The sequence below is a fragment of the Budorcas taxicolor genome, chromosome 2 (assembly GCF_023091745.1).
Source record: "Budorcas taxicolor isolate Tak-1 chromosome 2, Takin1.1, whole genome shotgun sequence".
NCBI lineage: Eukaryota > Metazoa > Chordata > Mammalia > Artiodactyla > Bovidae > Budorcas > Budorcas taxicolor.
This window is the reverse complement of record NC_068911.1, coordinates 66,655,288-66,671,879: the sequence shown is the minus strand read 5'-3', so window position 1 is coordinate 66,671,879 and position 16,592 is coordinate 66,655,288. Positions and strand designations below refer to the sequence as shown.

Genomic DNA, 16,592 nt, shown 5'->3' with positions numbered 1-16,592 from the left:
AAAGCAGGACATAAATCTGTATGTATTATTAGAACCATGAAAACTATATTAAAAAAGAGAAGGTAGTATGATGGATATTTTTCCTCTTTTCTCTATGGTATCCATTGTATGAAGTGCTTGTATTGTTTTCATAATGTAAAATTATTTTTAAAAGTTTATTTATCTGAGGACTGTCTTCCGAGAGACCATGTAGACATTTATCTACTGAAGTCAGTCAAGGAATAACTTAGGACGAAGGAGCCCTGTATACATCACAGACATAACTGGTTTTACCCCAAATTCTAGGTTCAGAGCATAGGATGAGTAAGTATTCAAAGCAAAATGAGTTACTGAAGCACTTAAGCAACAGAGTAATGTGAATTACTCATTCTTCTTCCTCCCAAAACATTAGCTCACGATTAGGAGATGCTAGTGCTGCGACTCCCCTGGGAAGGAGCAACGAAGTTTCTCCCAGATGCCTGTAAAAAACCTTTGTCAAACATTTAAAGAAATGGCTCCCAAACAAAATCAGAAGAAACATTTACAGCAAACAGGCCAATAATGAGAAGTAAACACAGCAACACATGTCGAGTCAGTTGCTGGTCTCCACTGTGTAGATACTGCTCCTCTTCCTGGGCTAATATGCAGCTCTGGGAGTTACAGCGACTCACACAATGTTCCTCTATAAAACAGTAAGCACAACAATTTGTAATCAGAGCTTTTTATTCGAATGCATTTTAAATTCATAATGACTTCCTAAGCAAACCACTACATATGCACATTCTCAGTTCAGAATCAGTATATTATTTTAGATGAAATCTAAAGAAGGCTCCTTCGTGTTGTTTCAGGATAGTTCTACTTCTAGAGCGTTTTTATCCAAAAAAACACAAATATATGGAATAGTTCCCTTCTACATTATTCAACAGTGTAACACACACACACATGCGCACACAAATTTTTAAGGCTAATTTAATAACAAGTTTCTCCTGTTATATAAATCTACCTCTTGGTATGAATATCCTATATTGGCTAACAGCAAAGCAAATTTACCACTTGCCTTTCATTAAAGAGTTTAGAATTTGCTTAGAAAAGACCTTTAAGGAACCAAATAAAAAAATATTATATACTTTGTTCTGTTTGCATATGGAAGCAAGTCCAAGTCATAAGCATGACTTTTCTTTGGCCGAAAAGAAAAGTGAGAAGCCTTTCACAAGGAACCTTTATTCTCTTACCTCAGCTCCACTATATCAATGGCATCAAAAGTAGGAGAAAACATTTTTACAAAAGAGATGCTAGTCTAACATACAGTCTTATTACAAAAAGTCAGGGTTTAAAAAACACAATTTTACAGCTCTTACCTTCAAGCTTACAAAAACTGTATTTCCTAAAGCCTCTTTTTAGAAAAGAACACACATAAGCATTAAACACGGTATGACATAAGAGTTAACACACAAAAAAGGTTAACAGCAAAAAGAAAGCAGGCTGCGGAACTGTTTATGTAGTATGATCCTGTTTTATAACAATTATTTGTGTATATCTTGGTGTTGAAAAATTCTAGCCATGTATATAATAAACTTGGTCTTAAAATATTACATACAAATATTATAAAATGCATGAAATCCATTTTACTTTTATCTGCATTTTTACATATTACAATATTTGTTTTCATAAAATATGATCAGAAAATCTAAGAAGCTCCTGTGTTAAAAAGGTTTTTTCAGGAATCAGCATATTAATGGAGAAATGACATAAGCAAATTGTAACGGGATTCTAGGGGCAAAAAAAAAAAAACTCCACCTGGGGATGATGAATCAAATCACATGTTGAATTTGTCAATGGACTTTACTATTAGGTATATTGTGTAGGAAGGAAAAAGTAAGGAGTAAAGCCTTGGGAATTCTGATGTAAAGAAATATTGGCTTTAGAAAAGGGGCACACAAATGACTTGAAACAACTGTAACTGGATACCAAGAGAGGTTTCCTGCTGAATGTAAGTGAAGGCTCAATATCTGCCCGAACAATAACTACAACATTTGCTGCTGCTACTATGCTTATTTTAAATTTTTATTTATTTATTTTGGCCACACTGCACAGCTTGTAGGATCTTCCCTGAGCAGGGCTTAAACCTGGGCCACCATAGTGAATGGCCAGAATTCTAACCACTAGGTCACCAGGGAAGTCCCTGCTTCCATGTTTAATAAACATTTGGTTTGTACATTACTCACTGTGCTAAGTGATTAGCATGCATCATTTCTTATAATATTCACAACATTTTAAAAATATAAAAACATTTGGCAGCAAAACAGCTGACATGCTCCATCATAAAGAGGACTTTCTGGGGTTTCTCTCTCTACTTTGATTTTTAAAAATAGGCATAATTGACTGAAGGTACATTGCAATTTACATATATTCAGTTGTTTTAAATAATTTGAAATTCAGACCATAAATGTGATTCAGTCTGTTAGTCTATACGTCAAAAGGTTATTATTTTTAAAGATTTTTATTATTTTATAAGAAAGGGCATATTTTAAAGCATATGGATTCAAAATGTAATTAACCACTGACTAATTAGTCCTGGCCCTGGGGGAATGGAGTGGGGAAAAGTCTCAGCTTCTAAAATGAGATGCCAAAAAGAAAATAATGATCCTTAGGGCAAACTCCTTGGAATTACTACTCAGGTTAAATTTACTGGAGAATTTCCATGCAAAAAAAAAAAAAATAATGAATACCCTATCTGTGCACAATTATTGTATTATTTGCACTTTCTTCCATCTTATGAGACTATTTTCAAACAGTGTAGCTTCTATAGAAAATCTATGTAGAGTTCTTTTAAGGCATAAGATTAAAAAATCTTTTGTTCCTTAGGCTCATCCTCATGGCTTAGAGGCACTTACTTTTCTCAAATGAAGGAGTCACCGACCCAGTGGTGGTTATGTCTGCTACTGGCTCCGTGGATGGGCAGCATAATTCACCGTTTCCCATAGAGCAGGAGCAGCAACCTATATAGATAAAATATAGGTTGTAACGGGAGGGTCCAATCACAAAAAAATGGACAATGTAGAGAGATGCCAAATAAAACAAAACACCCCCTCAAAAAACCCAACAAATCCCCAAATTCATTTATATACACACAGAGATTTTCCATACAGCCTCAATGTATGGGTAGCTATCAAAAAGGATTTAAATGTGCTTATATAGAAATTAACATTTAAGGCGTGTCAGACAAAAGATCAGCCCCTTTACGTATTGCCTCTTCTTTGTATAAGACAAAGAAAATGTTTTTGTTTGTTCTCCAGCTGGTATCTTTTTTGGAACACCAGGGAATTCCCATAATTAATTAAATTTTTTTAAGGAAAATGTTTTTACCCATGCTATGTTACTAGTTTCCAGTGTGTTTTGGGAAATAAGAATTTGACTACTTTCCTAAAACACAGCTTTGATTTCACTACTGCTTGGATGAATTCTAGTTTGACACAGAATTCATCCAAACCCTTTTCTAAGTTTAGCTCAAAACTCACTTCTTTCAAGAACATGTCTTCTACCAGTTTAGACGACGCAGTAAAAGCAATTGTATTCTTTTTTATTTTTAGATATATACTGCTGAAACTCTCTTGCTGGTTTTTAGGTAGATAGGTTTACAGAAGTCACACTGAGACACCTGCTATAGAGCTGTAATTTTACTCTGTATATTCAGAGAACTTCAAAGTGTCCTTTAAAACATCACACTCATACATGGACACAGTGCTCCTTGATACGGATTATAATAGAATAACTTCAGTGATAAACTGTATTAGAACTTAACGTACTAAAAAGGCATAATTCATAGGCTGAAATGTTCATTGATAATATGCTCTAATTTTTCAGTACTGTCATTAAAAATTAAAGATTTCAATGTATAAAAACTATCATTTATAATAAAACTATTACCACTGTCTTTCTAAATTTAAGATAATGATGCCACAGAAAAATTGAAAAGAAAACACAGAAATCATCTGGCTCTGCCTCTTATCTTCAGAAACTTGAAGGCTCAAATCCACTAAGATAAATTGTTAAGAAAACAGATAAAAAGCCAGCCCATTCCAAGGACATATGTGTAGGGAACACACACATATAGCAGTTTTTCCCTTCAAACATGAGCCTTCTTATTTGTGTGTGTGTGTTTGTTTGTTGCTCAATAATACATCATGCTTATTTATTATCTTTTCATTCTACCCTTTGACCTCCTTCACCCATTTCTCCTATGCTCTACGCCCCACCTCTGGCAACTATCAACCTTGTTCTCGGTATCTATGAGCCTTTTTTCCCCCCAAAGATTCCACATATAAGAGAGATGATATGGCCTTCTCTTTTATTAACTGAACCTTTGATCTCATATTAAAGTAGGTTAATTTTCCTTTCAATTATAATTCCACACTTATAAGCAAGTCATGTGTCTCTGACAAATGTGTAGCGAGGGGCAGAGGGGAGTGAACTATTTTGGATTACTGAGATTTGGGGAGGTCAGGCTGGACATCTAATGTGCTGTGTATTAATACTAGTAGCAAAGCAGAAAAGAGCAGACTGTAGGGAAGGAAAATAACCAGACAGGTTTAAAAACCTTTTTCCTAGGAACATGGGTAAATAGGCAAATAAACAAGAACTTTGCCTTAGCAGTTTTCAGGAGGCTTCAGAAATCACATCATATCTTACCAACCCATCCATCTATCCATTCATCTAACAAATATAGGAGACCTGATACATGCTAGGTGCTGAGGCTACAATAGTGGGCAAGTCAGTCACAGCATTTATAGTCTAGTGGGTTATACTGATAATTTAAAAAGCAATTATAAAGCAGTGAGGTAAGAGGAGAAGTATAAACATTACAGGTTTTCTATGGAGATAAGCCATGACTGTCTTCTGATTCTCTATTTATTCATACAAAAGGTCCCAGCTAGTTATCCTGCTGGAGATGATGATGACAGGGTTTAAAGAATATCTATGATACTGTTTATTTGCTATTTTTAAAGGACAGTAAAGACAGCAGCAAAAGTCTCTGGGCTTAAGACACTTAGTTTAGGACTCTGCACACGTTCGCAGGACTTTGGTGGACACTTCTAAAACATTCGCAGGAGAAGAAGACTTAGAGAGTGGTGAATGGTCTTTATAACCTATCTGAAAACATACAGTAGACTGATTTATAGGATAAATGTTAAGAGTCCACAAAGAAGGCAAGGAAGGAAAGGATGCTGGGCATGATCAGAAAAGTAGTCTAGATGTCAGAAAAGTGGTCTAGATGTCAGAAAAGTGGCTTTTAAAATTTTTGTGAATACATACACATAATCCTTAAATTTCCATTTTCAAAGGGAAAATAGTCAAGAGGACTCAAGAGAATGAAATTCTGATGCTATAATCACAAAGGAACTAACAAAGAAATTAGTGAACACCACCAATAAAATGAACTAAAGGAGGCCTGATTGAAGCAGGGTTAATGTAAATCACTAGTTGCCCAAATACAGCCCTATGTAGTGGGACCCCACAGTCCTGTGTAGCAGGTGTTATCAGCATCAGATATAGAAACCAAGGCACAGGAAACTTGCCTAAGACCAAATAATAAAGTTCTAGAGTCAGACTTGAACCTAGGCAGACTGGTTCCATATCCCTGTTTCTACCCTCCATCCTATCTCCTTCCAGTTTGGGATGATGAAGGACAGGAGGGAGGGAGGCAGGCAGGCAATATAAGCAGTGAAATTTGTGGGATCTTCTTCCTTTTAAGACAGTTAAAATGATTTTTAAACCTTTTTCTTCTCTACTTATCGCTATTTACAACTAATAGTTTTAAGATGAGGCATCTCTCTACTCTACAAACTCTCTACACAAAATAGAAGCCATCGTTTACACTTCCCAGCACAACGGTCGATGTCTATGAAATCTCTGCATGCACCAATGAATCCAAAATGCAAACTCTTGCTGAATTCTCCTCATGAATTGAGGCAAAGAAAGAAAGTGAAAGTGAACTCGCTCAGTCGTGTCTGACTCTGCGACCCCATGGACTGTGTAACCTATCAGGCTCCTCCGTCCGTGGGATTTTCCAGGCAAGAATACTGGAGTGGGTTGCCATTTCCTTCTCCAGGGGATCTTCCTGACCCAGGAATTGAACCCGGGTCTCCCACATTGCAGGCAGATGCTTTATCGTCTGAGCCACCAGGGAATTGAGGCAAACCCCATAATAACTGTTAACACATTAAAAAATCACTGATTAGGGTCATACTTTCACATAGGGATATAGGTTCACTATAAATAAACATTTTAGGCTTTGCAGTCCACTGGGTGTCTGTTGAATGTCTCAATTCTGCCAATATAGCATGAAAGAATCCACAGACAATACAAAAGTAAATGAGCACGTCTGTGTTTCAATAACATGTGATGGACACAAATTTAAATTTCATATAACTTTCAAGTGTCATAAAATAATTGTCTTTTAAAATTTTTTCTTCAACCTTTTAAAAACATAAAAGCTATTCTTAGGTTCAGGGCCATAAACAGGTGGCAGACTGCAGTTTGCCAACTCCTAACTTCTACCATTAACCCTGCTTCAATTAAGCCTCTTTAGTTTATTTTATTGATGGTGCTTGCTTGATGCACTGTTGTTAAGTTAACAAACACAGATGTTTAGTTTCCTAGAAAGAGCCTTCCCGCAGTTGTTTCTCTTCTCTAAACTCTCAGGCCTAAAGAAGTCTGAGGATTAGACTTATTCTCACAAAAGATTATCCTCATAAAAAATTTATAAACAAGAATCTAATAAATGAACTTGTAAGCTCTTTCTATTATTGACTATGATTCAAGTTCCCCATTTTACAAATACCTGTGATATTGAAGATAATTCAAGGAAGTTCCCTTAAAACATTTAGAGTACATGCTATATAGGCATATAAAAGTTTCTTTATATTTAAGGATCATACTTGTTTCTGGGACAGAACTTGCAAAAGATTCAGGTTCATTTACTGGCGCTGGACTGTCCTCAAAAGCAGTGTTTGCCGGCTCTGCTGCTTTGCGGTCCTGAGACTGGTCGAAACCTTCGTAGCGTCCTGCTTGGGAGGTGCGGTTCATACACATGAGTGATATGCCAGCTATCACGATGCTGCAGAACAGGGTAACTGCCGTGATGATCATCTGTCAACGTTGCAGAGAGACATTAGGCCACTTTTCACAATCCCAGCTTGATAATCTTAGTAGATGACTTAAGGGCACTTTTTTGGTGGAAAATGCATTATCTCAATAGCTATAAATGCTCTATAACAGCGGTTCTTAAAAAAGAGGAAGAGTATGGAAGGAATGTAAAGTACTTACAGAGAAATTAGGGTTTGTCTCTAATCAACTGCGATGTCTAGATGTTCTTTTCATTATGTATCATGTCCTTGGTTTACGCTACAAGTAATCTAAAGTAAGTGAAAGTGATAGTTGCTCAATTGTGTTCGACTCTTTATGATCCCACGAACTGTAGCCTGCCAGGCTCCTCTGTCTGTGAAATTCTTCCAGCAAGAATACTAGAGTGGGTAGCCATTCTCTTCTCCAGGGGATTTTCCAGACCTAGGGATCAAACCTGGGTCTCCCGCACTACAGGGAGATTCTTTACTGTCTGCGCACTTATAGACTTTTTCTTCACATCAGAGTTTTTGTTTGCTTTAATACATAGCTCAAGTGTACTTTAACTAGAGACTGTATATGGTGATAATACTAAAGGTAAGTAATTGCAGCGAATACTTACAATCTTCAGGTAAAAAAGACATATGTGTTAGTTGCTCAGTCGTGTCTGATTCTTTGAGTCTGACTGTAGCCCACTAGGTTCAAATGGAATTCTCCAGGCAAGAATACTGGAGTGGGTTACCATTCCCTACTCCAGGGGAATCTTTCTGACCCAGGGATCGAAGCTGGGTCTCCTGCATTGCAGGGAGATTTTTTACTATCTGAGCCACCAGTGAAGCCCCCAAACAGGCTTAGGTATGTAAAATAATTTTTTTTGTTTTTTTTAATTTCATTTTCTTTTTTATAGACATCTAAAAATATTTATCACATTTTGAGGTGTAAGTTAACAAAGTAACATAGGATCACGAGTGTGATAAGCAATAAGTTGGAACAAATTTTCAAAATTAATTTCAATGTAAGTATAGCAAAACACATTAAGCAGCTAAAAAGAGACATTCTCAAGAACAGAACTGTCAATAAACTCTTCTCACCTGCTCTTTTCCATAAAAGAAGGCTGAGTCAATGCTTTCTCCATTATGTTTTCCAGTTATCAAAAGAACACCAACAAGGAGAGCAGGAATCCTATAATAATGAGAGTTTAGAGAGAAAAAGAGAGAGAGAGAATGAATAGTCACTGTGTATGTGGGCACAGGTAAGCAAACAGAAAGCTACCAACTTACCCCCAGCCAGATATGATGATGATTCCAACAGGAATTTGTACCCTTTCTCTCTTTTTCAAAAGAAACAAAGAAATTGCTAGAAGGCCTAAGAATAAGAAATAGAGATTAAAAGATAGGTGATTATTCTCGATGTTGATCAAACTTCATGGAACTTTAACCAAGCTTATTTCAATAATAGTCTGTAGTTCTTGCCCTAGAATTTACTCCTTCTAAATAAATGCTTTTCCCAATATTTTGAAGCAAGTTTTCTTAATTCAAAATCATTTGTTTTCCCTCCTATACTGCTTCTTTACTAAAATCTTCTTGTTTTACACATGAGGATTTTTTCAAAAAGCCCAAATCATTTTGTTCTTTTGACTCATGTGTTTGGAAAGGAAGTATATTTGTGGAAAAAAAGGAAAAAATTTTTAACTGGATACAGAACAATTCTAAAAATAATAACACCCCCGATCTGCTGTTGCTAAGAAAGTATAGGCAATTCTCACAAAAGTTTGTTTTTGGAAAACTGACCAAGTCTAAATGATGGGCCTTAATATAAACTTAATACAGAAACAAATGTTTTAAACATTTGGACAGATGTTTTAAAAATATTTCATGAGCTTTCCTTATACTTTATACCCAATTATTTAGAAGTAATATCTTATTTAATACATTTTATACAGCTATAGAAGCTTAGAACTTTAGGGTTGGAAGGGACCCACTGTCTTAAATTAATGCCTTCAATTACAGCTGTGTAAACAAGGGTTTGCCCAAGCCACAGAGCCAGCAGAGGGCAGAGCAAGACTAGAAACCCAGTCTTCTGACAGAGGGTTACGTCCTTCAGCTCTGTTCAGTGTTCCTAAAACTCGTCTGTTGACCCATAGGGATCTGGGAATTTCTATGAGAAATGTTGTCTTTTTGGTTTATTTGCAGTGGTGACCATCTTATAACCGAAGCACACTCTTATTATTTCAGGGTTTACATCTGGTTTTATATTAAGTTTGAGCCAAGTGAAGGCCAAATGATACCACAACACAGTTCAAATTAACGTTCTGTGGTAGTCTGAAGAGGGAAAAGCAGTGAGATAACCAGGTCATAAACCCACACATCAGAGTAAAGGTAGGCCAAAAAAACCCCAAACAACCAACCAAAAAACCCTATCAGAGAAGTGAGTTCAAGCTGTGATTCAGATCAGCAAAATAAGATCCTTTGTCATGTCAATTAATGTTGCTAACTACTTCAGTTCAGTTCAGTCACTCAGTCGTGTCTGACTCTTTGCGACCCCATGAATTGTAGCACGCCAGGCCTCCCTGTCCATCACCAACTCCCAGAGTTCACTCAGACTCATGTCCATCGAGTCGGTGATGCCATCCACCCATCTCATCCTCTGTCGTCCCCTTCTCCTCCTGCCTCCAATCCCTCCCAGCATCAGAGTCTTTTCCAATGAGTCAACTCTTCGCATGAGGTGGCCAAAGTACTGGAGTTTCAGCTTTAGCATTGTTCCTTCCAAAGAACACCCAGGACTGATCTCTGTTAGGATGGACTGGTTGGATCTCCTTGCAGTCTAAGGGACTCTCAAGAGTCTGCTCCAACACTTACTGAGCTTGTATTTTTGTTTAAATCTAATGAATCTGCTTTGGTTTTAAAGTTGTATATTAGCTGTATATAATGTCCAACCAGCTGATGCAAAGAGCTGACTCAATGGAAAACACCCTGATGTTGGGAAAGATTGAGGGCAGGAGGAGAAGGGGGTGACAGAGGATAAAATGGTTGGATGGCATCACTGACTTAATGGACATGAGTTTGAGCAAACTCTGGGAGATAGTGAAGGACAGGGAAGTCTGGCGTTCATGGGGTAACAAAGAGTCAGACACGACTTAGCAACCGAACAACAAGGAATTTATACCTAGATTTAAGATTATACAGATTAAGTAACACTGTGCTAGCAATAATACGAATCAACACTGAGCTCCTTGAGAATTGTTTTTCTTTATACAGGACCCACTCAGTTCTCAAGTTCAAGAGATCCTATCATACCAGTGCTCCTCCCAATGCATTTGCACTCTCTATTGTTTCAGGTTTAAGGTGCCATGGAAACAAGCAACCAATCAAAGGAGTGCCAACTGTGTTACAATAGTGAAGGGACTCTTGAAAATTCTCATGTTTATCATTTTATTCCTGCCTTGTGAAAATATTGACAAATGAAAAAAGGCTCAGGCTAGGCCTGGATGTCTCACTGATGAAGCTGTGAGAGCTCTTGCCTGAATCAGCTAAACTTTTCGGGCCTTATTTTCCTCATTTGCAAAATGAAAGGTTTCAACTAGACTGGTGTTCCCAAAAGCAAGACGACTATAGGTGGCACAAAGATGAACTATTTTTTTTTTTAATAATTATGTGTTTAACACATGCTTGAAAAAATTTTAACTAGCACATAAAACCTGGGATTTTACCGAGATAAGGCTAAATTTGTAATATTAAAGTTAAAAAAATAAGTTAATTTTAAGAGGGAAAGAATGGACAAGTGGTATGCAAATATGGCAAAATTCATGAGGGTGGTTTGCAAATGAGTAAAACTGAAAATGGCTGAACAAAATGATTTAAAATGACCTTTTAGATCCAAAATTCTGTTATAATAATCTTAAGGTTAAAGGGCACCTTCATTAGGGTCAAGAAATTCAGAACAGCTTCTTTGGAGATTTTGGTATTCATGCTTGAAGAGGATTTCAGAGAAACTTGGGGCTTTTTGATAAACTGAGCTCTTTACTGGTCTCTTATTCTCATGAAAAATTTAACCTTAATAAACCTAAGTATTAGAGATCAAGTTGTTTCTTCTGTATTTGGAAATAATCTCTAGGCTCTTTTACATGACAGCTCATGAAAACTCTTATACCATGCAAGGTGCACTTGCCTTTAAAAAAGTACAAATCTCCTCTCTGCACTGAATTCATTTTGTAATTCCTCACCGTATTGTTGCTTCACTTCAAAAAGCTGTTGACTTAGATGGGTCCTGCTTTTGATCCTGAAGGCATGAAATCAAAGGCCTATTCCCACCAGCCACTTCCCGACACCTGCCTCCTAACAGTGGCTATAACTAACACAACAATTCTACAATTTCCTTTTATGTGCCATTTTACAGGTTTGCATTTGTGGTATGACTACAAATCAGCCAGACTGACTGACTATTCACAAACATACCAGAATGCGTGCACCCCAATTAATATTTTCCTTCAAATGAGCAATGTGCTAAAACATTCTGAATATCCTTTCTGGAGCCAGTTGAAAGGAAAAATAGTTTTTTCTTACTGACTATTCTTCTATTTCCATATCCTTTTAATCACTTGTTTTTCTTGTTCTTATATTACTGCTCTTCCCTCTACTTAATAATACAGTTAAATTTGTTGAGCGCCTACCCAGCAGCAGGCATAAACATCCATATTTAATTTAGTTCTTAAAATAACCCTGTAAGGTGCTTACACATAAGGAACTGAGACCGCAAGTCAAGTCATTTGCTTAGGGCAGAATGATAATTATTGTTCATTCAGTTCAGCTGGGCTCTAAGTGCACTCTGGTACACAGCTCACATCCTCATCCCCCTCTGCCCATTCCTTCTCTCCCTGCCTGCTTCCAGTGCTTGCACCCGCGATGGCTCAAAGGGGAGCTCTGCTGACTGTGGCCTAGAACCCAAGGCCCTGAGGACAAGGACATGCGACTGGAAACCATCTGAGCCCAGGCAGAAACAGAGTGATCAGGAAACAGAACTCAGCTTTGCAGACTGCCTAGTTAGTGAGTACAACTGCCTGAGCAGATTCCCTCATCCTGTACTGCTAGACTTAAAACAGATCACTAGAAGCTGGAACCTCAAGCGATGAAGGGGAGGGGGACCCTGAATTTCTCTTCATGATCCAACTTACCTGTCCACAGGTAGGTGCTATAGAGGGAGCTGTACAATAAGACAAACACCAGAATTTGTCCAACAAAATTTTTCTCTTTAACAAAATTCCATATCATCATTCCAGCACAGACGATAGACTGAAGAAAAAAATGATAAAAAAAAATGAAATCAGTCATACTCACATGACTCATACTTATGTGTTTTATTCGTAGCAACTATAATTATTCATTTAAAATTATGCTGAGCAATTAACTATTGCATCTTAGTTATACTAAAACAGTAAGTTTTATGATTAAAAACCTTTTTATACAGCACCTTTAACAATGTACATATTTAATTGAAACAGATAATGACATTCTAAATCCTAAGCTTATATCTAGTAAAGGTTTACATAGAAAATGCTTAAACTTCTTTCCAGTATAATTTGAGACATGCAAAGATTTAGCTAGAAAAGTAATAAGAAAGGTTAATTTTTAATAATTCAATTACTTCTATAAAAAATGCAAAGTTATCACCAACTGTCATTTGTCTTTTAGCATCCACGGAGGATTGGTTCTAGGACCCCTCCTTATCCCCTGACAGATAAGGATACTCAAGTTCCTTATACAAAATTCTATAGTATTTGCATACAACCTATGTACATCTTCCTGTATACTTAAAAAAATATTTTTTTAAATTGAAGGATAATTGCTTTACAGAATTTTGTTGTTTTCTGCCAAATATCAACATGAATCAGCCATAGGTATACATATGTCCCCTCCCTCTTGAACCTCCCTCCCAACTCCCTCCCCATCCCACCTCTCTAGGTTGTTACATAGCCCCTGTTTGAGTTCCATGAGTTTCTGTATACTTTAAATCATCTACAGATTACTTATAATACCAAATACAATGTTAATGCTATGTAAATAGTTGTTGGCATATGGTAAATTCAAGTTTTGCTTTTTTGGAACTTTCTGGAAATTTTTTTTCTGAATATTTTCAATCTGTGATTGGTTGAATCTGAGCATGTGAAACCTATGGATATGGAGGGCCAACTTTATATAGTGCAAGATCCAATCCAATATTTAATAAATTAGGAATAAACTAATTATAATCAAACTGCAACAACTGATTGCATTTGGTAAAAAACACTTTGATTTTATAACTGGAAAAACCCAATGAAGAAATTTTCTCCTCTATAGAAATATCAGTTCAGTCACTCAGTTGTGTCCAACTCTTTGCAGCCCCATGAACCGCAGCATGCTAGGCCTCCCTGTCCTTCACCAACTCCTGGAGTCCACCCAAACCCATGTCCATCGAGCCGGTGATGCCATCCAGCCATCTCATCCTCTGTCGTCCCCTTCTCCTCCTGCCCTCAATCCTTCCCAGCATCAGGGTCTTTTCCAATGAGTCAGCTCTTCGCATATAATCAATGAAAAAAACATAGCTTTAATTATTTGTAGGTTTACTAACCTGAGCGATGAGTAAATTAGTTGTAAGCATATGAGGAAGCTGTTTATATTTCTTGCTCAAAAGAAGAATAGCCAAAGACCAGATCTTAAAGACAGAGTTTCAAAAGTTATTCAGGTTTCTTAGTAACTACTTATTAATTACTAATTTTTATTTTTAATTACTAGTTACTTATTAGACTCTTTAAAGAATTCTTTTATCCTGGTTCAAAAAGGAACTGCAATATTTTACTTATTTTAACCTTAGTTTCCAAAAGGGTATTAAGGTAAACTAATATCCAAAGTAAAATAAAAAGCATGGGGAGAATGCCTTGACCAGGGCCATGTTCCAACTTTCCCTACCTTTGGTGGCTGGGGTGGGACATAGGTTCACAGCCAACTATTCAGAAAAAGAGATGAGTGGGAGATGCAGTTATAATGCACTACCGTAAATTTTCCCTTTTTGATTCCACCATATTGGCTCATGAGGTATCTAAATTCCAGGCTATCTTACTTCCAACAATACATGTCACCCTCCTTAAGATGAATTTTCCTGCATTCTTTACATTTAGAAGGATACATAATAGTTACCTAAAATATGCTATTTGATTTCCTTCTTTCTTCTCACCTCATTGTCAATCAAAGTTATGTTGTCTCTCCCTCCTCCACCAAACTGCCCTCTTATCAATAGGCATAGATTTTAAGAATATGTAACAGAAGCAAAATTTCTTAAAAAGTATATTAATCACACATGTATTTGTTGCCAATGTATATATTCATCCTTATCTCCTTTGACAGCAAATATTGTCTTTTCTTTAAAGCCAGAATACTATCTGAATTCAGTAGGCACTCAATCTACAAGATACTCTAGCTGCAAAGTGTATAAGGATTTAATATGGGCTAGATATATTCAAAAGTTTCATTAACATTAAATGGGTGTTTGGTCTTAATCCCAAAGGTCCCTGACAAAAACACAGTTCTACAATAGCTAGTATCTGTATCGTGATTCACCATTTGCAGAATGCTTTTTATATATATTGTCTCATGTAATCCTTAAAACAAACCATGGAAATAGGTGAAGTTATTATCTCTATTTTATAGATGATAAAACTTAACCTTAGCGCAGTTAAGGTTACTCCACAGAGAAATACAGCTAGTTTGTGATAGGTGCATGCAGCATGCTAAGTTACTTCAATAGTCTCTGACTCTGTGTGACCCTATGGACTGTAGCCCACCAGGCTCCTCTGTCCATGGGCATTCTCCAGGCAGGAATACTGGAGTGGGTTGCCATGCCCTCCACCAGGGGATCTTCCCGACCCAGGGATCGAACTCGTGTCTCTTCTGTCTCCTGCACTGGCAGGTGGGTTCTTTACCATTGAGCCACCCAGGAAACCCCAGTTTGTGACAGGACCGGGAGTCAAATCCAAGTCTGACTAAATCTCATGCCTTGTCTGTTATACAATTTTACCTCTCAAATGGACAGGCAAAACTCAGAAGGCTGATGTTACATTTTATGGACAGGCTTCAGTTTTCTCTATTGTACAAGAAATTAGGTTTTTATTCCCTAACTTTCTATTACCAAGCTATTTTCAGATTCATTCTGTGATTTTCATTCACTTTTATACTGAATCATACTTACCAAGGAGACCAGGCTGATAATACTTATATCAAAACTAACATTCTGGATGGCATATGCCAATGGCTTAGGGTCCATGGTAGGAAAAGTCAGTAACCAGGCAGAAACGTACATGATCGGTGCAGACACAAACGTGCTTATTACCATCCCTGAGGTTATCTGCCAAAATGAAATCAAACTGAGGAAGAGTCACAGACTCAAACAATTCACATAAACTTTAGCCACAGCACACCAAGGCATTCTAAAATAAAAGCATGAGTCAGTAAAAAGACATCATAGAATCCAGCACGTTATCTAATAGCATATTCCCCTTTTCTGAGCGTTCTTAGAGAAACACAGTTAAGTTCCTTTGGCTCCAATTTTAATCCATGCTCAATTTATATCTGCATATAAACAAATGCTAGAAATCCCACAGCTGATGCTTATCTTCTAGGTTCTGGAAAGTAAATCACATGATCTACTTAAACTGATGACCAGTTTCTTTCCATACTATTTGATAAACCATAGGGCAATAAAAGCAATTTCAAAAAGAGAAAAATTACCATGCAAACATTCTACCAATTAAATAATGGAACTAATGGAACTTCAGTGAACAATCTAGTTCCTTCATGTTGTTTTCAAAAACATCCACTCTAATGCTGTGGATAACACATCCAGTGTGCTTGGACACTAGTTAGTGTTAACCAATTTAACCATTTATTGCAGTTGATTATGTGGTTTTTTGCATCTGGTGGCTGGATTATCAATGAATAAAACAGATTTTTCTCCCTCAAACTTCAAAAATTGCCCTTCTATAAATAACCTTCAGGCTTAACTATAATTATAGCATTAAAATACTTGAAACTAAAAAGATGAATGAAAAAATTCATGGCTGAATAAAGATCCCAGATTAAATAACTCTATTGTTACATGATGCCTCTTTATTTACAATGAGGCAGTTTCCAGATATCAAATTCTCATACAAGAATGTAGATTTCTGTGTTTCAAAAATTCATTTTTCTACTAACCAAACAATCAAACTTAGCAAGTAATATATACATACAATCTCTACTTCCATATTGAACTGTGTTGCAAAGATAGCCACTCCTGGTGCTACAGGAAAGACACCATACAAAAACGCGTAATTTGACAGACTTGTGTGGTTTACTACACTGTCGTCCTTGTCCAAGAGTTCCACCATTTCTCTGCACAGAAGTGGCAGCACCAGGCTGAAGAAACAAGAAATGCATTATTGCTTGATATCAAAGCATGCTGGTCCCCAAGTAATAAATTGCTCT

At 36.8% G+C, this 16,592-nt stretch overlaps 1 protein-coding gene across 1 annotated transcript in view; it reads right to left on the bottom strand.

Moving 5' to 3' along the window:
- Positions 1-16,592, bottom strand: part of GPR155 (G protein-coupled receptor 155) — a 38,301-nt gene that overhangs the window by 8,292 nt on the left and 13,417 nt on the right. The window contains exons 4-12 of the mRNA XM_052635771.1: positions 16,358-16,523; positions 15,319-15,474; positions 13,705-13,788; positions 12,272-12,389; positions 8,382-8,466; positions 8,193-8,283; positions 6,918-7,128; positions 2,874-2,978; positions 525-661 (exon numbers count right to left, since the gene is read on the bottom strand). Coding sequence (XP_052491731.1) covers positions 525-661; positions 2,874-2,978; positions 6,918-7,128; positions 8,193-8,283; positions 8,382-8,466; positions 12,272-12,389; positions 13,705-13,788; positions 15,319-15,474; positions 16,358-16,523 — 1,153 coding nt within the window. The remainder of the gene's footprint in view (positions 1-524; positions 662-2,873; positions 2,979-6,917; positions 7,129-8,192; positions 8,284-8,381; positions 8,467-12,271; positions 12,390-13,704; positions 13,789-15,318; positions 15,475-16,357; positions 16,524-16,592) is intronic.